Genomic DNA, 22098 nt, shown 5'->3' with positions numbered 1-22098 from the left:
AATACAAAATGACAATTTCATTTCCAACAGTTTCATTTGTAATTTTTTTTAAAGGCGTCATACAACTGATGTTATATAGTATATAATGCAGATGAAATATTTTTTTTATCCTATTTTGTAAGCCACCCCATTATATTTTTTGTATGAATGTATTATTTTAGGTTTTTTTTTACCAAAATACTATGCACGGTAAACAATATTACTCAAATATTATAAAATAAAAATTATTTACCTAAGTACTACATCCAAATTCATTCTTTGAGAGATGAAGTTTGGAAAAATGAAGAGTTCTTCATCATTTTTTTAATTTTTTTTGCATGAAAATGGTGACGGCAACTCCTGCCACCTATTTAAATAGGCTACCATCTATCTCTCTCTCTCCCTCCATTCCTCTCTGGAAGCCTCCCCCCAGTCCCTGCATGTTCCTTCCTAATCCGTGGAAACCCACATGCATAGTATCATGTCACCATTTTCAATATTTATACACCGCTCCTATTAAGATTTAATTGACTAATTTGAGTATATTAAAAATATTACTTAAATTATTTACTATGGTATGTGTTTATTTAAAATATCATAAACATCTTCCTTAATTTCCTCCTTCGTTCTCCTATTTAATTATTGTTGGAAAAATATTAATAGGATTAATTTGAAAAAAATTGATAAATATGTAAAATGGGTCTTATATATAAGGTTAATATCAACTCTTTAGGGCAAAAAGAGAAGGCACAAGGCCTGGGAAGTGCTCATTCTAGGGTGTTATGCTACCGAATTTTTTCAGTTGTAATGGGACATGATTGAATTTACATGACATTGTTTCTAAATTCAGTGAAATTTGTTTTTACTTTGAAGAATTAAACTTTCATACAAGTTAGTTGGAATTCAATGGCTTTGATTTTGTTTCATGAATGTTGTTACCAGTTATGATATTGACCTGTTGTTAGTTTGCTGTTTAATAATTTTTTTGGAGTTAATATGGTTCAAATAGAGGGTATAAAGCTTGAAATTAAAAATGCTCATTTTTAAGTCATTATGCTGCAGATTTTTTTCCCAAACCGAATAGCACATTTTTAAGTCATTATTTTATTTCATTTACTAGTTGTTAATGACTAGAATTATTAATTATCAATAGTTGGAATAGTATAACTAAAATTAAAGATGGTAACATGTGATCAGTTGTGACTCATTTATTTCCTATCTTTGTTTAATCCACTCAACATGTTTGACTCGCTGATTACATTTCTCTTAAATATTTAATGTTAGATGGGAACCATAGATAAGAAATGATTGTCTGCCAACCGCCTATCAAAGAAATATTGGGACGGCGTAGAATATTTTGTTAAGTTCGCGGTTGAGCATGCCGATAATCGCAATAGTATTATTTGCCCTTGTGTTAAGTGTTATCTCCTCAAGAGGGTTCCACCATTCGTTTGTGAGAGCTGTTTAATTATTAATGGAATTGATCAAAGTTATAAGTGTTGGACAAAGCATGGGCAGAGAAGAGATGTGGGTATTAGTAGTCTATATGAAGCTAACCGTCTTGAAGATCTGGCCAACGGGATTGAAGAGGAGCTTGAAGATTGTCTAGAAATGTTTGAGAGGTTGAAGAGTGATACGGAGACACCTCTGTATGAAAATTGTACTAATTTCACAAAAATTGCTTGCAGTTCTGGAATTGTATAACTTGAAAGCAAGAAATAGTTGGAGTAAAACAAGCTTCACAGAATTACTTTCGCTTTTGCAATAAAGGCTACCAAAGGAAGATGAACTTCCAAGCAAAATGTATAATGCAAAACAGGTGTTGCGCTTTGTCAGACTGAGCTATGAGAAGATACATGTTTGCCCCAAGGAGCTCCCAAGCAAAATGATTATATTTTTCTACCTAATTTTAAACAATCATTAACATTTAATTTTATTGTATTCTCAAAGCTCTGTGGCTGTTCCACACGAATCAAGGTTCAGCATACCTCCCGGTCAAAGGCGACTTATTTGATTTCGTGTTCCCATGAAAAAAAGTAAAGGTATTCATCACCATTAACTATTCAACCAAATATAGTTTATCATTATATCATCATTAATATGTTTTCTTTCCCCTTTCTTTATAGTGCCCATTGCAACCAGACAAGAGCTCAGATTGTGGATATTGTGTCATGAAGTTCATGAAAGAGATACTTGTACACAATGCTGACACAAGCCCTACTAAGATAACATATATTTATTCATAATTCAATTTATATTTATGTTAATTATACATTTATACCTAATGTCATTAATTTCTTTGTTTTTTGCATACAATACTTTGTGGATACATATTGCATGCAATATTCATCTAGTTAGAAAGAAGAAATTGTAGAAGAGTTGGCAATGGCATTGTACTGTTAGTGGACACAGAATAGATGGACAAAAAAATTAGTATTTGTCTTCTTCTTTTTTTAATATTTCTCATGGTTTAATGTCTTATGCTTTTGGTTTTGGTATTTGAACAATTTTGTTATGGTTTTTGTAAATAGCCAATTTTGGTTTTGGTTTAATACTTGACAAATTTTGTTTTGCTTTCTCTTATCCAAGCTTCCTTTTGTATACATTGTATGATTTTTGGTTTCTTAAAATATAATATCAATTTCTATTTCTAATTTATTAGTTGGATTGATATATATATATATGTTTTTATTCTGTTGCTGTCTTTTGTTTTCAAAATGCCATTTTTTTTAAAAAAAATCCATAATACTTGACGATTATTCGTTATAACTGTCAAGTATTATACACATATTTTACAGTTATAACTAATAACCGTTAAATATATACATAATACTTGACGGTTATAGCAAATAACCATCGAGTATATTTAACACATACTTGACAGTTATTTATCAAAATTGTCAAGTATGTTAATCGTTAAGTATTTGTCAACAATACTTGACGGTTTTTAGTTAAAACCGTCAAGTATTATGTCAAATATTTAATGGTTATTAACCGTCAAATATTATTTAGGCAAATATTTGATGCTTCCATATTTGATGGTTATATACCGTCAAGTATAGCGAAAAATAACTGTTAAGTATTCATATATTTTTGTAGCAGTGAATATTTAATATTACCTATATGATCTACTTGGTAATTTTCCTTCTTCATTAAGGTGAGTATCATATTGTTATCCAAAAAAAAAAAGGTGAGTATCATATTAAGGATCCGAAACAGTAATATGTTGTAATTCCCTCATCAAATATACGTGTTGCTTCCGCATTCTAAAATTTTTCTTCTTGTTTTTTTAAGTCACTGAAAACTTTTGGACAATATATTTTGTTAGATAGCACAAGTATTAATATTATAAGATTTATTATCTTCTGATAAACACGAATTATGTATTCTAACGTCTACTACATTTATTTAATTTGACAATGTTATGGAGTACGTAAAAATATTACTATGTTGAACAGAAAGATTCAATGGGCACATTCTGGGAGGCCAGCAAATACTCCATTTAAACGCCACACTAGTGCCTAACACATTAATTTATTAGTGCCTCCACAGGGGCAATAAATGGGCAATGAATCTTACAAAATATTCTAAATACATGTAAAAGCTACACACACACACATGACAAGTGCTGGCAAACATATATATTTATGACAAGTCAGCATATGTATTTATTTTTATTCATGAATCACATCTAACTCTGAATTCAAATGTCTCGTAGGAGTAATGGCACTTGAATTGGTTGAAGCAGTGAAATCAAACGGGGTGGGGGGGCACCTTTAGCTTATCCACTTCTCCTTCTATCATTTGTATCACTGTTCTCAGGGATGGACGATTTATTGAATGCCATTGAATACACCAAAATCCTATAATTGCTAATTTCTTAGCAATGCTAAGGTCAACTTCATCATCCATGTAAATACTTATATCTCCTCCTTCAACCAAATTATGGATCCATTCTGGATATAAAACTTGAAAAGTTTCTTTATTGGAATCAATATTTTTTCCTTCCACCGGCCATTTCTAGGAGCAGCATTCCATAACTATAAATATATGATTTGTACGTCACATGTCTAAAATTTTGAGAGAAAACTTCAGGAGCATTATATCTTATGGTTCCCTTTGCTACTGTCATTGACACCATACTTTGATTTTTTTTTTTCAACACAATTTAGCTAGGCCAAAATCAGAAATTTTAGGAATGAAATTGTCATCTAATAACATATTACGAGGATTGATATCAAAATGAAGGATTCTATTATCGCAGTCTTGGTAAAGATATTCAATCCCCTTTGCTATGTCAAGAGCAATTTGTTGCAGCTTCGACCATCCAAGGAAATTTTCTTTATCCGGGGAAGTTATAAACTTTTTAGAGGGAACCATTAAGAAAAAAGTCATAAACAAGAGCACAATGAAGACCCTCAGCACAAAAGCCCAACAAACGAACACCATTTATGTGATGAATTTTGCCCATTGTCCCCACTTCATTAATGAAGTCTTTTCGATCGTTATTATTGAGTACTTTGACAGCCACTTGAACTTCAGAAGATAGCTTACCTTTGAAGACTGTTCCATGTGCCCCTTCACCTAATATATGCTTGAATTGGCCTGTGATTCTTTTAATATCAGCATAAGAGAATCTGGCAGGTTTAAGTGCCTCGTAATCCGCCAAGAACTTTCCAAGTCTTGATTGATCATCTCTTTTCTTCTTGACGTAGATGCATATGCCAACGAACACAATCAACAGCAAAGCTTGCACAACCGGAACTGCAGTTATAGGAGCACAACAATCGAACATTGAATGTCAATCCAAGCAACATACCAGACTCTAATGAATGAAAAAATAGAGGAAAATCACAGCATATTGTCAACTGTTCCCGGGTAAATAACTTTGATGATCGGCATTATCCCATGGTCGGGTCTCGCTATTGTTTCGATCCACTGCAGTCATAAGTTGTTCTCCTGAAGATCCTCTGCGGGTATGGGCGAACGTAACCGTAATATCATGGTGCAGGAAACTAGGTCCCCGGACAGGACGCTGTCGTGGGAGCCAAGAGCAAGAATCGGACAGGAGTGGGACGCATATCCCGACCCAGCCGAAGAACAATTGAAGAAAGTAACATTTTGTGGACGCAGATAAGGGTACTTTAAAGGAAGAATATTGGATGAATTGTAGAGATGGCGTTGTAGAAAGAGTCTGGCAAGGCAATATTCTGGATCACCTGTGTCTAAGACGTGGGTTTCATTGTCACCTGTTTCACGAACGAAAAGATTGACTCCTTGAAGAGCAGGAATAGACGGAAACTTTACCATGAATTTGCCGTCATGATAATAGCGACGGAATGGACGAGGTAACTCTGGCCATTCCCTCGTTTGAGAAGGAACACCCAAACCTGCAGGCTTATCGCCAGCGACATAAATCTGCCATAGCAAAAGGATTTTTTTTTTTTTTTTTTTGTCAATCTGAAACTTGGAATGAAATAAAAGCAAGGGGATGCAACATGTAGAAGATGATTGCGGGACTATATGAATTGTTTGAGGTGGCGCGTGCTTAACAACTTTGGGTTGACCCATATTTTTTTAAATTTTTCATCATATATTTCTTAAAAAATTACAAATAAATGAACCAGATTTTTTTTAGAATTTTTAACAATCAAACGTTTAAGTAATGGCAGATAAAAATATTTTTATTTTATATAGATAGAAATTCAAAGGGGCAAAATTCGGTGAGGCAAAAGAGCAGGGAAGCTGAGCCATATAAATAAGAAGGATGGGATGGAGGTGAGAAGAAAAGGCGCCGATGGAAGCATTCATAAGCGCTGCAGCACTGGGAACAGGGAAAGGGTTATGGTGTTGGTGTTCAGTGTTCTGGCTCTCTCTGCTTCTAATGGACGCAGCTCTGAGTTCTCAACTCCCCAACAGCAAATCATGTACTTCTCGTTGCGGCATTATCACAGATATCTCATCTCCATTCCGACTACCAAATGACTCGCCCCTCTGCGGCGACCCCAACTACGAGCTCGCCTGTGAAAATAACGTCACTCTCCTTCATCTGAACTCAGGAACATACAAAGTGCTGGGAATAAACTGCAGCAACTACACAATCCGACTCGTAGATGCTGGCATTCAGGAGAGTGATTGCTCCTCCCTCCCCCTATATTTATCCCAACAAAATTTCAGCAGTCTGAATTATGAAAGTCCCTATAAAACTAGTACTCTAAACGGCGACAGATTAACCAGGCAGGTGGGATACCTGAACTGCAGCGATCCAGCGAGGGACGACGCAGCTTATGTGGATACGGCTCCCTGTTTGAATTGGGGTTCCAAAGGAGGAGACCATGTTTACGCTGTAGCTGGAGACTTGCTGGCCGATCAGTTTAAACCTCAGTGTCGTCTGAAATCGGTGGCCCTCATAGACTCAGATTGGGAATCATTGGTGCCTGGTGGAATAAAGTCCCATGCTGATATTCACACACTGATTTCCTTTGGATTTCAGCTTTCATATTTGATACGAACCTGCGTCACCCCACTCGGAACAAAATCCGATTGCCGTAAGTATCCGATTCCTATTTCAATCAGATTATTCAGCCCTCCTTTCGATATGACTGTTAGCTCTCAAACGGAACCTCATTTTTGGTGGCATGAAGAATTCATCCCCTGCATCGCCTGAAGTTAGAGTTAATTTAGATGTTCAGATACTATTTTTTGGGAAACTTATAATAACTTCCCACCTAAAAAATTAAATATAAAAATAATCTTTTAAAATTATCAAATTATTTTGAAATCCTAATATATTTCATTGTAAGAGATTCCATGTATTTAACTATCAAATTGTCCTTTTTTTTTTTTAAATATGTATTGACAACTGAAAGTACAATAGCTAACAACTTAAGATATAAGAATTCACAACCATCGTGACAAATATTAACAATTTGTACATTATATTTTTGTGATGTGTTGAGAAAATATGTTGTTAATACATACCGTGATAGTTGTTAATCATTACACCTTAAGTTGTTAATGATTGTTTTTTCAGTTATCAATGCTTACTTTAAAAAAATAAATACAATTTGATAATTAAACTAAAGTCCTTTGGAATTTAGATTTTAAGAGGCTTTTTTGTATTTAATTCTCTTAGAATTTTATTGTAACATTCCCTTTTTTTTTTTACGCTTTTTTTTTTTTTGCCGGTAAGCACCTGTTTTTATCCACCTGGCTGAGTTAATTATTGGGTCGGTGATGCAGGGGTGCCAGAGTCGCTTATAGCTGCTGAAGGTAACAAACATTCGATCTTTTTTCCCTCTTTTTTTTTTTTTTTGTTGATACAAAGGTAACATTCGATTTTGACATTTCTACAAACATAACCCTTTTTTCTCCATCTACAAATTATTCTATACATGATTTACAGAATTTAATTTTAAATAAAATTATTTTATTAAATATTTTTCTTACAAATACAGGAGTCTCTTAAAAATATTTTTTATTTATCATACAGAAAGATCAAGACATATCATATTTCCTTTTTTATTCAATGACATAAGTGTTATTTGCATTATTTGCAAGAGTTATATCTAGTAGAATAGGTTAATATCTTATAATATAGTAAACTAAATTTTAAATTCCTGTTGAAAAATGTATACACATGCCCATTTAGTAGTGTCAATAATTAAACAAGCCTCCAGTAGCAAAATATCTATGCTTAATTAAAAAAACAAAGAGGTTATTTTCATTTATTAAATTAATATTATTTTAATTTTTCTCCATCTTGTTATTTTGCATAACAGGATATTTATCATATTTTTTGACTCAAAAAGTCTTGTAATTTCAATGATTTGAAGAATATTTTGTATCATGCGCGTCCTTAACGTGGTTGACTTTTGTGAAATTTCTTACAGACTTTCTCGATGGAATTGCAACAGGTAACTTTTTATGATTCGCGCCATGCCTTTTCCCTATTTCTCCCACACCCACTTTTTTTTTTCCCCCCCCCGGAAATCTTCTTTGTCATGCTCGTGACTTTTTTAACCTGCTGGTGTTTATTTCAAGTTAAATAATTTGTTGAATGCAATTATATATGCTAGATATTTTTAGTCTTAATAAGTTCACCAAGAGCAGCAATTGATTTAGCGTTTATTCTGTTTTTTTTTTTTTCAATTCTAGCATCTATATTTGGTTGATTTTGAAATGCACTGTGATTATATACCAAATTAAACTAAAATATTCTCCACAGCGTAGAGGAGGCTTAGGTTGATTTCACTTTGTGGAGTTTAATCTAATTAAGCCTAAATTGCTTAAGGGCAGCAACATAACAAGTTATAATAATAACAATGGTGGTTTGGTTTAGCCAAATGCATGGAAACTAAAATGATTGCTAAGACTACTAGCTATATCAAGTTGATTTTTAGAGTGAAAATGGTAATGAACGAACACAAGATGATAATCAATCCTTAAGAAGTGAGTGATTTAGGCATCCTTGTCTTTATAATTGAACCAGATCAACCACTCCATTAGGTATTAATGAGTCTAATTAACCCACAAAGCTATACTACAATTAAATCCCTAAAATCTCCCATGAACATATAGTGTTAGTGTTATCGCGTTAGTGTGCGCGCGTGCATTTGCAGCGTGCATATGAGCGAATTGATATTACCTAATGCGCATCTTAATGTTCTCATTCCTCTTGTGGAAGCCTTAACAATGCCCTTTCAATGAGCCTCAAATTGATCATATTAACTAGGAACAATAATGGGAAATATCAACATTTTCTCCAAGTACCCTCAAAATGAGGGGTTAAAAAAAGGATATTCGTTACACGCAAAATTTTAAATTAGGTATGCTTTTGTTGGGCCAAGGGGAAATAATTAACGACAATTAAGCCCAATCCACAGGCTCAAACTTTGGGATTTTCTTTTGGGTTTCATTGGTAAATGTTTGGTCCTGTTGTGGGAGTGCTCAATTTGGTTATTTGGGTTTACACTTCTTCCTATTCTAGATGTATGAGCTATCAACGGTATTCGTTTTGCTTTTAAATCTCAATTTATTCTGTCGACCAAATTTATAATATTTTTCGTAAGTGACATGTTAAAGAGACTTTTTATTAAAAGCTAGTTTTTGACCCAACATACATTTTTTATAAATAACTAATTAAATTAATATTCTTAATATATACAAATTAATTATCTATCTCCCACATTTAAGACAGAAAGAAGTAGCAATTTGGAATTAAACAACGTATACTCAACCCCACGTGAATTTTAAAATTACATATCTTAGATTTATGAGTAAATTATAACTATTATAGGACAGAGATTGTTTCGATTTTGTAAAACTTTTCTTGAGGAATATAAAGGAAGATCTTGTTTGTGCTTTAGTAGAAATATGACGTTAGGGGATTTCTTTCCCACAAAACTTTCAATTTTTTCCCAATTAGTCGTATTCTTCTGACTCGCCAGTTTTATGACCCTTATGAAAATAAACATTTGCAGGACTGAAAGAGATAGTGGGGACGAATTTAACTTATGATTACCATAATGACTACAATACTAGCCAATCAACAATGATTGCAAGAAAATTAGGAATAGTGACTGGAAAAGCTGTTTTGCCTACAATCGCAGTCAGATTTTTACTGGGCATCATATTCCTGATTGTGTTGTTGGAATATACATGCAGAAGATGGAAATTATTAACGGATGAAGACATCGAAGACATCATACGATTTCATAACATCATTCCAATAAGGTACTCCTACAAGGATTTGTTGACAGTGACAAAAGGTTTCAACAAAAAGTTGGGTGAAGGAGGATTCGGCACTGTATACAAAGGGAAGTTAAGGAGTGGATATGATGTTGGTATCAAAATGTTGGGTAAATCCAAAGCTAATGGCCAAGAATTTATCAGCGAAGTGGCTACTATTGGGAGGATTCACCATGCTAATGTGGTAAATCTTGTTGGGTTTTGTGTGGAAGGAACAAAGCGTGCTCTTGTCTATGAGTTTATGCCCAATGGATCATTAGATAAATAGATTTTTTCTAAAGAAAGAAATATCTCTCTGAGTTATTGCCAAATGTATGAGATATCTTTAGGAATAACTCATGGAATTGCATACCTTCATCACGGCTGTGACATGCAAATATTGCACTTTGATATCAAGCCCCACAACATTCTCCTTGATGACAATTTCAATCCAAAGATTTCAGATTTTGGACTGGCAAGGTTATATTCCTTTGATTATAGTATTGTCACTTTGACTGCAGCAAGAGGGACCATAGGATACATGGCTCCAGAATTATTCTATAAGAATATTGGAGGAGTGTCATATAAGGCTGATGTTTATAGCTTTGGAATGCTTTTGATGGAAATGGCTAGTCAGAGAAGGAATTTGAATCCACACGTTGAACATTCAAGCCAACTTTACTTTCCCTTGTGGATTTATGACCAATTTAATGAAGACAAAGACATAGAAATGGAAGACTTGGTAGAAGAGGAAAAGAATTTGGTGAAGAGAATGTTCATTGTGGCACTATGGTGTATACAACTAAAGCCTGCAGATCGCCCTTCAATGAAGGGAGTAATAGAGATGCTAGAAGCAGATGATGTTGAAAGTCTTGAAATTCCCCCGAAACCTTCTTTATATCCTAATGAAGAAGTTTTGGTGGATAGTAGATCCTTCTCTAGCTAGGCAACATCGACTATCTCTATACATTCTCAAAGCAATCAAGCTGAGGGTACAATTGATGGAAAATGATACTTTGCAAATGAAAATTGAGGTTAATTAATTTGGTAACATTTAAATTTAGCATATCACTTTGTATTTGATAACACTACTAAGTTATGATGTGCCCCAATGTAGATTTTGCTTTTAATGATTTAGTTTCATTGTTTAATAATGATGTTATGGTATTGACAAAGCCTAATACTCTCTTTCAAGCTCATAATCTACTATCTCATATATCATTCTGTGAGTAGTCTAGTGAACATGCAAGTGATGGGAGCTTACAGGTTATACTTTTTAACAATAGTGATATATATTTGTATATGGTTTTCATGTTTACTAATGATGTAATATGTACAAAGATCTCTTCCACGCTCATAATCTCTTTTGTAATATGTCATTGGAAAAATACTTCTAGATCTTTAATTTAAGCACAAATTCATTTCTGACCTATTTATAATTTTTTATACATTTGAAAACAATAATATGAGTTTTGATAACAATTTTTACAAAATAGTCCCTTTGTGCAATTTTTCTATTTTTGCGGTCTTTTTTCCCATTTTCCCATTATTATATGTGACACTATCGGGATGCATGACTTGTATGCCATACATTCTCAAGACTAACATTATTGTAAATGACTTTCTCAATGGATAGTTTTTCTTTCTTTTGTTTTCTTCCCTTTTCTTTTTATTGACTCTTAATAGACAGTTATATAACATGGTACATAAGTGCTGTAAGTAGTCCGCGAATTTTAAAAAAAAAAAAACTGAAAGTATTGATCCTATAGCATTATTGACTTCCTTACCCCATATAAAGTCTTCCGTTCAAGATAGCTTTATGAACGCAGGTGACACTAGAACAAAACTTCATATTGACGCTAGCATAAAATAAAATGAATCAACATATTATCATATTGGGAATTTGTTCTGAAACTCTTCATTTAATATAAAAATACTTTCCACGAGAATTAAACCCGAATAAATGCATTGTAAGTACTTGGGGGGGGGGAACATCAATAGAGCCTCGAAGTGTTCAAATGTTTGAAATCCTGTGGTCTCACTCAGTTATTCAATTAGCGCATTAAAATTATTTACAGTTACTCTGAATTCATTATATTTCTATCCAAATCAGCTAATAAAGCAAATGATTAAATTTCTAATCAATGATTCTAAGGAGGTACCTGTTGTTCGCAGAGTGAAGGCGTGAGAGAGAATGACGACAAATGAGGAACTCGCAGTTACCATCAAATACTTGCAGAACACGAGAGATTTGAAGCAATTCAGGTAAGATATAAGCACCACGGAGAAGATAATTGAGTAGAATGCATTCGCATCATTCTGATACCAAAATCTTTCGGTGAAATTGCTAGCAACTGAACAATTTCATTCGGATTTCAGTTTTAGAGCTCAAAATTTTCTTGGGCTCTGTTTCGGCGGTTCCACTGAGACTTCGACTATCACATTCTACATTTGCACTGCTATAACCTATTGAGAAGCGAGATGCAGATAAGTAAAGGAAACAGAGGAACTTGGCTATTCCAGGACATTCTATCATCTTTGGGAGGTGCAGTTAATGCAAAACTTTCGCGCTCCGCCTTCCCGTGTTTCCATAAACGACAAACCGTTTGATTTTCCTCGCGTTCAGTCATTAATGTTTGACATTTCTGCATCGGAAAAACAAAATGCCGTTTTGATCATTTTTGGTACAATCAAAAAGAAATTAAATGACATTGGAAGCAAGAATTAAACAATTATTGTTAAATATTAAAATATTATTAAATGCTGATGTGGTAAGTTTAATTTTACAAAAATGGTACAAAAATATTATTTAAAGAGGATTTAAAATGACATTGATCTAACTAAACATAATTGCTGTTTTACATCTTAGGAGATAAAATTCTTCTCAAGTATTTATCACATACCATGCAAAAATATTTAAAATAAGCTAATTTAAACACACATAAAACATAACTTTTGTAGTGAAAAACAAAATATATTGAACCCAGGGAAAGATGCACCAAGCCAACCTCAACATTTTTTTTTGCCAACCTATCTCAACATCATTCCATTTAAACCTTTCAACTTAATTAATGAGTAAATATATATGAGAAGCATATTTTTAGTACAGCATATATTTATGCATATATTTCTAAACATAGATAGGTACTAAGTATAAATACCTCTTCTAATAGGAATAGAACCTTAATTCATCACGTTGTGAAAAAATTAACATCTTCTGTTAAAACCAACTCTATTGTATATGTGCGTGTCCATGCGCGCTATACGTGTGTGGGTTTTGCACCAAATTTATACAGGTACAACATATGGAGTGTTTGAAGGCATTGAAAGCCCAAAGCAATGTTTTTCTTCCAAACAGAGAGTGGTGTTCATAGAAAAAAAGTCCAACTTTCAATGTTTGTGCACCAAATTTTTTTTGACGGATTCACTTTTTACTGTTATGATCTCATTTCAAATAAGATCATCCGCTGATCTTCTTCTTTCGGCCGACGAAAATTACGCGCGCGCGCGCGCGCGCGCACACACATATATATATATATATAACCAAAGTATGGTATAAAGCTCTGAACACACACACATATTATCAAGCACATTCAATCATATAATAAATTGATCAATTTAACAGTAAACATTTTTTTACTGTTAAAAATCAGATGAAATTAGAGGAATTTGCATATTAATTTTTAAAAAAAATAATATTTTATATTTTATCTTTATATAATAGATATTTGTTAGGATTCTAGTTTTTTTCCCTCTTCCCTTTGTAGTATGCTAATAAAAACGTTGCTTGTTATGGCCTTTAGAACACTAACAAATGAGATGAATTATCTTCCTTTTATATGAGGATAAAATAGAAAAGATAAACACTAAAAAATATTAAGGTTGAAACTTGGTACAATATAGTGAAATAGACTAGTAATAAATATCTAAAAATTAAATTATATATAGATACACATATTAATATTGATTGATACGAAAATTGGGATAAAATTGAAATTAATTGTTAGAATTTTTTTCATAAGAAAGATACTGAATCTTTTCTTTATTACAAAAGTACCGTATTGGAAAACTATTTATATATATTCTGATACTCTGAATTTCTGGATTTGATCCATCGAAAAGGAATGATTCGATTCTAACTCTCCTTGTTCGGTTGTGCGTGTATACCGTAGATGGGGTGTTTCGGTTAAGGAGAAAGAGGAAGGAAGATGCAATGTGGCAAGGTTTGTTGGAGAGTTGAGAAAGAAAGAAAATTAAAAAAAGAATAGAAGAGGGTAGCGGACAGCAGCGGAGGAAAAAAGAAAAGGAGAGAAGCCTAGCCCATGGAATCCAAGAACAAAAGAGATGAAAGTCCTCCCTGCATCTCAGAACCAATAAAGTAATAAAAATGCTAGAAGCATATGAGGTCTAAAGTCTTGAAATGCCTCCAAAACCTTCTCTATATCCCAATGAGACTGATATATTGGATGATACACTTGACTTTGACTTGACAATATCCACTATCTGTTTATGTTCTCATAGTAGTCCAGCTGATGATAATGATGTGATGATTCATGTTATGTTACTATCTTTAGTCCTTAATATAAAAATTAGTTGAATAGTTTGAGTAGATTAAAAAAACTAATTAAATTAGTTATTTGTAATAAATATGTGTTGTTTTTTTTTCTAAAATATCCTTGCTAATCTTTATATTGGTTAGAACTAATATTATTACAAGAATTACGTTAGAAAAAATATATAAATATGAGAGACAAAATAAATTAGGATCTTATATTTAGGATTAAAATGAAAAATCAAATGATATTTTATATTAAAGACTGAAGGTAGTAAATTCAAAGAAAATTTAGCTGAGGTTTTACATTAGAAAAGGGAGTCATTTGGACAATTAAGTTTTATTTGGCATCCTAAGTTATTTTATTCCATTTATGTCATGCTACAGAAATGAATTAGAAAAATTTTGATAAAAAAATGTAAGATAAAAAGCAAACAAAATTAATTTAAAGTTTTTAACCCATCTTTCCAATTTTTTAAATTAAGTTTATTAAAAATTTTCTCTTTCTCTTGTTCCCTCTATTTCCCTTATTCCAAATAGATACACAATAGCGTTAAAGCTCAGAATGAACTAACGATATAAATCTTGACCATTTCAAATATATAGAATCAATCAATTTATAATAATTGTAACTTGGATATGAATATTTAGATTAGTGATTATTTTTTCAACGATACGTCACATGGTGAGCTTATATATATGAGCTTGAAAGAGATACTTGTGAATATGACGGTATCATTATATTCCTCAAGTTCTAATTATAAAACCCTTTTTCTATTATAAATTACACTACAAAAAGGGTTTTATATTTAGAATCGGAGAAGTAGGGCTGGTAAAACGGGCCAACCCGCGAGTTGCGGGTTAGCCCGTGGCAGGTTGTGGGTTATGTGGTGCGGGCTCAAAAGGCCCGTTTTCTGGCGGGTTGGCATTTTGCCAACCCTAACCCACCAAGGTGGATTGGCGGGCCAACCCACCAACCCGCCAGAATTTTTATTTTTTTTTTCTTACTTTTTTTAAATTTTTCTTTTTTTTTAAATGTTAGTAGTTATATATAATACAAAATAAAAATACTAGAAATGATATAAAATATTACAAATATCCAAATAAAAATTACAACACAATAAAATACAAATAGTATATGATTGTCCAATTTTCCAACATGATAATACACAAGTTCACACTTTTTTTTTTAATGAAACCAATGAGCAATACTGAATAACCTTCTTTATCTAATTATTTCTAATAACAATAAAGTTTGAAGTAAAAATTTACTTTACTTTTGCCTTTGTTATCTATTTTTTTAAAAAAAAAAATAGGTGGATTAACCCGCAGGTTGGCCCGCGGGTTGGCGGGCCAACCCGCTGCAGGTTAGGGTTATGGCGGTGTGGGTTATGTTTTTCAAGGTAGTGGCGGGTTGGCTTTTGGCCAACCCTAACCCGCCATTTTTGGCGGGTTGGCGGGTTGGACCCGCAGGTCCAACCCATATTACCGGCTCTACGGAGAAGTACTAAACATGAAAAATAACATGATAAATTATTAAGGAAAAACCCAAAATAAGGCAATAATAATGTTATATAAAATACAAATTGACAAGCGAAGCTAATAATTCATGCGTTTCAAAATTTTAAATAACCATTGTTTTGAATGGGCCAAGAAATACTGTCACCGAATCGCTCTGTTATAGTTGCTTTTGAACACAGGGTCATGTCCCTTGAATTGGTGTCTGTGCTCATTCTCTTTTTAATTCAGTCCCTTACCATAGGCACAGTAACTTAGTTAGGTTATGTCCATAAGACCAATGTTATTAACCGTAAATTTTGTCACATGTTCATGGCGTCGATGGAACAATCCATCACAAAATCAATTTGCAACATGCTTTCCGTGGTTCTCGGTGGAGAATTCCTCCCCCATACCGGTTTTTTTTGTTTAACGTATAGGTATTTTTATATTAGAGGTAACCCTATTTGAGATGCTATCAGTATTAAATATGGGTATCTCCCCCAACGTAGATTTGAACATTGGTTCAATATATATTGTGAGAGAATAATCCTTTCTATTAGGTCTAATCTCTTCTGGTTTTCTTTTTCTTCTTTTTTTTTTGCTCTTGGTGATAGTATATTTGAGGGAAAAAGAAAAGGTCTTTAAAATATTCAATTGAAGTAGAGCTTCTTGTCCCAAAAAAGAAAATATAGAAGTAGAGTTTGGGGCATAACACCAGCCCAAAACACATGCACTGCGACGTGTTAGTTTCTCAGGCCCACGCTCATGGATAGGTCCACAAATGACGAATCTATGGACCGAAGCTGCAAAAATCCCTTTTTTCTGAATGTTTAGTTTTGGGAAAAATTGCAATTAGCTCCCACCTAAGAGAATTAAATACAAAAGGGTAACTTGAAATCATCAAATTATTCTCAAGTCTCAAAGGACCTCATTGCAAGATATTCCATTTGTTTAATTGCCAAATTGTCTTCTTTTTTAAAAAAATTTTGTATTGACAATTAAAAGAGCAGTCATTAACAATTTAAGATGTAAGAATTAACAACTATCGTAAAAGCTATTGACAATTTATATATTACATTTTTGTGATGAGCTGAGACATTATCGAATATCAAATACAGGCACCTCTTCCAATGAAAATTCAAACATTAGTTCAATATGTTGTAACTACTAAACCCAATTCCTATTTGTTTTTAAAACAGTTAATAGACACAAAATTTCTAGTCCCAAAAAAAAAAGAAGAATAGAAGTAGAGTTTGGGGCATAACACCAGTCCAAAACAGATGAACTGTGAGGTTTTAGTTTATGAGGCTCAAAATCGATATCCACACACTAACAAGATTGGATATAACGGAAAGAGTTAGTCCCTTATAACTGGCAATTAAAATATGAAACAAAGTGTTTTCATCAATTTGAACAATTACATTTAATTTTTAATCTTTTGTTAAAGGGAAAAAAAGGAACTCAAACGAATTTTCAGCCTCGATTGAAAAACATCTAGACGTGCAAAATACTCCTAAGCTAGATAGAGCTGGAAGTCGAGAAGTTAATGGACTTTGGAAGAAACATTCACATTTGACAGCAACATGGAAAACAATTGTCTCCAATTCACATGTTTTCTGGAATGTAAGGGGAGATTCTTGGCCAAAGTCTATACCATCGTCCCAGACAATTTGGCGTGAATAACAATTCAAATGTGAAATGACATACTTTCATTTCCAACAATTTCGTTTGTAATTTTTTTTAAAGACGTAATAAAACTGATGTTATATGCTATTCTGATCCTATTTATAAAGTAGAGATAGAAGGTTTTTCTTGATCCTATTTATAAACTACCCCATTATATTTTTAGTATGAATATACTATTTTGTCTTTCATTTATTATAGTATAGATAATTATTTCTTTGAAATGTGTATATATTAAATAGGGATAAAAATAAAAAATAATAAAAACCATATTGGATGTACCTATACTTCTTTTTAATTTTTAATTTGGTACCTATGGGTTTCTTTCTCTTAATTAAATATTTAGTTTTGCTTTATTAACAAATTTAAATGATGACTTTGCAATTAAATGTTGACAAGTTATGGTTTAAATTTTAATTCTGTAACCTAAAACTTTTATATCTTTAAATTTAAGCATTTGAATGATTAGATGTTTGACAAATATGAAAAATACTAAAATATTAAACATTTAATCATTTATAAAAATAATTATATTAAAAGATTAAAAATTGCAACGCGTTTTGCTAGCATTTAAATTTGGAGTGATCATTTAAATTCGTTGAGTAGAATTCGCTGTTAAATGAAACTAATTTTGTTAACATACAGGAACAAAAACTACATTTTTAAACTTGAGAGATTAACTGAATTTTTGCCAAAATTTAGAAGATTAAACGTATAAATTACTCCTCCGGTTTTAAATATAAGACCCTTACACACACTAGTATAATGGTATTATATATAGGACAGGAGGAGTAACATTTTTTTATGATTTATTTTGTAAGCCCGATCTTAAAATTAAATGAGCCAAAAAATCTAAACAATATTTTCGGGTCCCATGTTTCTCAGAATCTACAGGGAAGTCCTTTGCCAAAATCAATAGTCAACACCACTGATGATAACTTGGCGTGAATGACAATTCAAATGTGAAACAAAATGTTTTCTTCAATTCGAACAATTACATTTAATTTGTAATCTTTTGTTAAAGAATAAAAAATAACTCAAATGAATTTTCAGCCACAATCGAAAAACATCTAGAGACGTGCAAAATACTCCTTAGCTAGAAAGAGATGGAAATTAAGAAGTTATTGGACTTTGGAAAAAGCATTCACATTTGACAGCGATATGGAAAATAATTGTCTCCAATTCACATGTTTTCTGGAATGTGCATTCACATTTGAAAAAATATAATTAGCATTTGCACCGGTGGAAAGAAACACACGAAGTTTTCCATATTACCCACACAATACTCATCCCAACAAAAAATAGACTTCAATAATTTTAAGTCATGTTAGAAATGGATTATAATATCTCTTGAAATTAAAATGCATGGAAAAACCTACAACTCTTTTTAAGTAATGACGAATGGAGATAAATGTCTCTAGTTTTCCACATTTATATAGCAACATTTGGCGGAAAGCTTGTGGCCTACAAGATGGCGCCGTAGTTAATTTGGAAATGGAATACATTAAGAAAACTAGATAAATTAGTTAAATATAATAAATATAAGATGATTTCTCTAAAATACTTTTAGTGAAATATTAGATTATATATATTAATTTGTAAGTGAGATAAATTAATTTAAAAATAATAAATATAAAAAATAAAATAAATTAAAATCTTATATTTAGAGTTAAAATTGACTTCTTAGCTAATTTTCATATTTCGGAAGGAAAGAGCATAAAATAGGTCAAAAAGGGGCCATCAGATCCCACAAAATTTGGGGGCACAAGAATTTATGACACCGGACAAAGACAATTCATAAATATATGAATCAAAAGGCATGCTCTGATCTTAGTGAGTTCCAAATCCAACTCACCAAAACTTTGTGTGAATTATGCTCTTGTGTGTTTTATGCATAAGTTTCTACTTGATTATTTGAGTAAGACCTTAAGCATTAATTACACTGAATTTAAAGAAATGAGTAGTGGCACTATTTATAGTTTTTAAATAATGCGACGTCATACGAATTGTGTTGTATCTATTTATATTATTACTCAATTCAAAAGATGAAGCCTCTGGGTAAATGATTCTAAGATTCAAATCATCCGAAACTCCTAACATATGGCGAAAAGTTAAAGAAGAGGAAAAGAGAAAGAAATCTTACCGCAGACAATAATTTTATCAATTACTCTAATTTGACACTGATCTGAAAAATATTACCATGCCAAACAGAAAACATAAGCGGCCACATGGATAATTAAAGGATTCATTTATGGAATGAACTTGAAATCTTACATTACAAATCTTTCAGATTATTCTCAACAAAAGTAAAAATTATATATATAAAGCACACATATAAATATATGCTTTATATAATTATATATTATATTTTTTCATACATGTGATGAGGCTTAATCTTAAAAGACTAACATATTAAGAGGAAAATCCACTTAAATTTATAAATCTCACAGGCTTCCTAACGCAAGGCTCATAATGATGTACTATGTATGCTGGAAAAAAATACTATATATATATTTTATATCACCTAGGTATACTTTGGTGGAAAACTAAAAACTTGTGGCATCCAAGATGTGACCTCAATAATTATAAGTTACAAGGGGACCATAATATTACGTAAAACTTGGGGGCACAAGAATTTATGATACCGGACAACAAAGAGAATATAAATAATATGCCAAGCTTTCCAAGTCGTGTGTAGGATACTCGACCCTCAAACAAGAGACGTCTAGGCCTACAAAATAGAGTAAGTTAGAAATTAAATGAGATAGACAACATGATAGTGACAGTTCGTTGAAAAGTTTTGGCAAAATTATACACAGGTCCCGCAAAAATAACTAATTCACAAAAAATCTCTGAAAATCCGGAAATGATTCTTAAGTCCCTAGAGACCTATATATAATAAATTGTAATTGTGAAATTACCTATTTACCCCTATTAATTTTTATTGCAGCAATCCATTTACAACCTCAATGGTGGCTGTTGATAACCCGAGGAGAAGTGATTAACAACCTCGCAGTATCCCTAACAACTCACTCCGTGGGATACCAGGAGCATTGCTAAGGTTGTTAACCACTTCTTCTCGGGTTGTCAACAGCCACTGTTAAGGTTGTAAATGAATTGAATTGGGTTTAAATTAATAGAGGTAAATAGGTAATTTCACAATTGTAATTTATTACACACAGTCCTTGGGGACTTAGGAATCATTTTGGGATTTTAAGAAATTTTTTATAAATTAATTGTCTTTTGTGGGATCTGAGTGTAATTTTTTCAAAAATTTTCTGCCCTTCTAAATACGCTCATAAGAGTTGTGAGTCAAGCTAGAAATTTAAAAAAAAAAAATCATGATCTTTAACAAGAAATGTAAATAAAATTGGAATCCATAAAAAAAGTCATGATATTGGATGAGGGCGATGAACACAATTATGTCAAAATTTCCGCACTCCGTGTAGAATACGTATCCCAATGGAAATAGGTTTCTAAATTTACGGAGTATTTAGATAAAAATTAAATCATAATTTTAAAAATAATTTTACATAGTTTAAGATAAACATATGAGAGGAATGTCTTAACTTACATAAATGAAGGTGCAATTTTAATTCTGATTTTATTTTTCAGATATAATTTTAACCATGATCTTTTTAGGGGTATAATTTTATCCTTGATTTTTTTGGTGCACCTAAAGATGAGAAGTAAAGTTATACCAAAAAAAAGATTAAGAGTAAAATTATGCAAAAAAAAAAAGATTAGGAGTAAAATTACACTACTAAAAAATCGTGGTTAAAAGAATTAAAATTACACCTTCGTTTTTTTTTTCTTCTTCTTCTTTTAATTTTCTTCCTATCATTTTTTTTGACTTTATCATCCAACTAGCTATACAATTCTAACGTGTTCATTTAATTCGGTTGAATTTTCAATCAATTGTCAATATCACGTGGAAAATTAGGGAGAGTTGTTTTCCACGTCGTTGTCTAGTGTGAAGGTTTTCTCCAAAGTACAGTAACTTTTAAAGTTTTTTTTTTTTCAATCCCTTTCTAACTTACTTTGCAAGTCTAGAGGTTCTTCCCTTCTTAGGGGTATTTGGATAGAAACGAAATTATAGTTTTAAAAGTAATTTTACAGTATACGAAGTAAATATGTGGAGGAACTTATTTCGATTTGTGAAAAAAATACTTTTGAGAAGTACTTTTACAGCTTCCCAAATATCTCCTTAAATGAAAACCAAAACTCAAGTTCTACAAGTCAACTTTAGAGGTAGAGAGAATGAAAATTCATAAGTTTGTATTTTTCTTTCAAAAAAAGTTTACACACGAAATTATTGCAATTAGAAATATTTCATTTCACATTTGAATTGTTACTCACACCAAATCATCTCTTTTTAATATGCCGATTAATTCTAATTGAAGAAACTAATCCATCGTAATGTCATAAATTAAGGTTTAAATTTTTATTAAAAAATGTGTTCACAATTAGAGTACTTTATATTTGACATATTTGACTTTTTTTTTTAAATATGGCTATCCGATCGGGTCAAATTTGAGCATTATCAGGTAATTGGGACAGCTTATAGCGCGATATATTAATTTTAATATCTTCATGTGAACAAGACTTCTCTACTTTATTACACTACATTAATATGACAAAATGTTATACATAAA

General features: G+C 32.0%; 1 protein-coding gene and 1 pseudogene across 1 annotated transcript; one reads left to right on the top strand and one right to left on the bottom strand.

Moving 5' to 3' along the window:
• Positions 1-4345: 4345 nt before the first annotated feature.
• Positions 4346-4774, bottom strand: LOC114743970 (rust resistance kinase Lr10-like). Its single transcript, XM_028932156.1, has one exon. The coding sequence runs from the start codon at positions 4772-4774 to the stop codon at positions 4346-4348; it is 429 nt and encodes a 142-aa protein (XP_028787989.1).
• Positions 4775-5686: 912 nt separating this feature from the next.
• LOC114743989 (LEAF RUST 10 DISEASE-RESISTANCE LOCUS RECEPTOR-LIKE PROTEIN KINASE-like 2.1) lies at positions 5687-10929 on the top strand (annotated as a pseudogene).
• Positions 10930-22098: the final 11169 nt, after the last annotated feature.

The sequence above is a fragment of the Neltuma alba genome, unplaced genomic scaffold (assembly GCF_004799145.2).
Source record: "Neltuma alba isolate B1F8T4 unplaced genomic scaffold, ASM479914v2 tig00000677_pilon, whole genome shotgun sequence".
In the NCBI taxonomy this organism is placed as follows: Eukaryota; Viridiplantae; Streptophyta; class Magnoliopsida; order Fabales; family Fabaceae; genus Neltuma; species Neltuma alba.
The sequence above is the reverse complement of the archived record's forward strand: the minus strand, read 5'-3'. Positions and strand labels throughout refer to the sequence as shown.

Excerpts from the sequence above, each read along its gene's own strand:
- LOC114743970 (XM_028932156.1), bottom strand. The coding sequence starts at position 4,774 with ATGTTCGATTGTTGTGCTCCTATAACTGCAGTTCCGGTTGTGCAAGCT.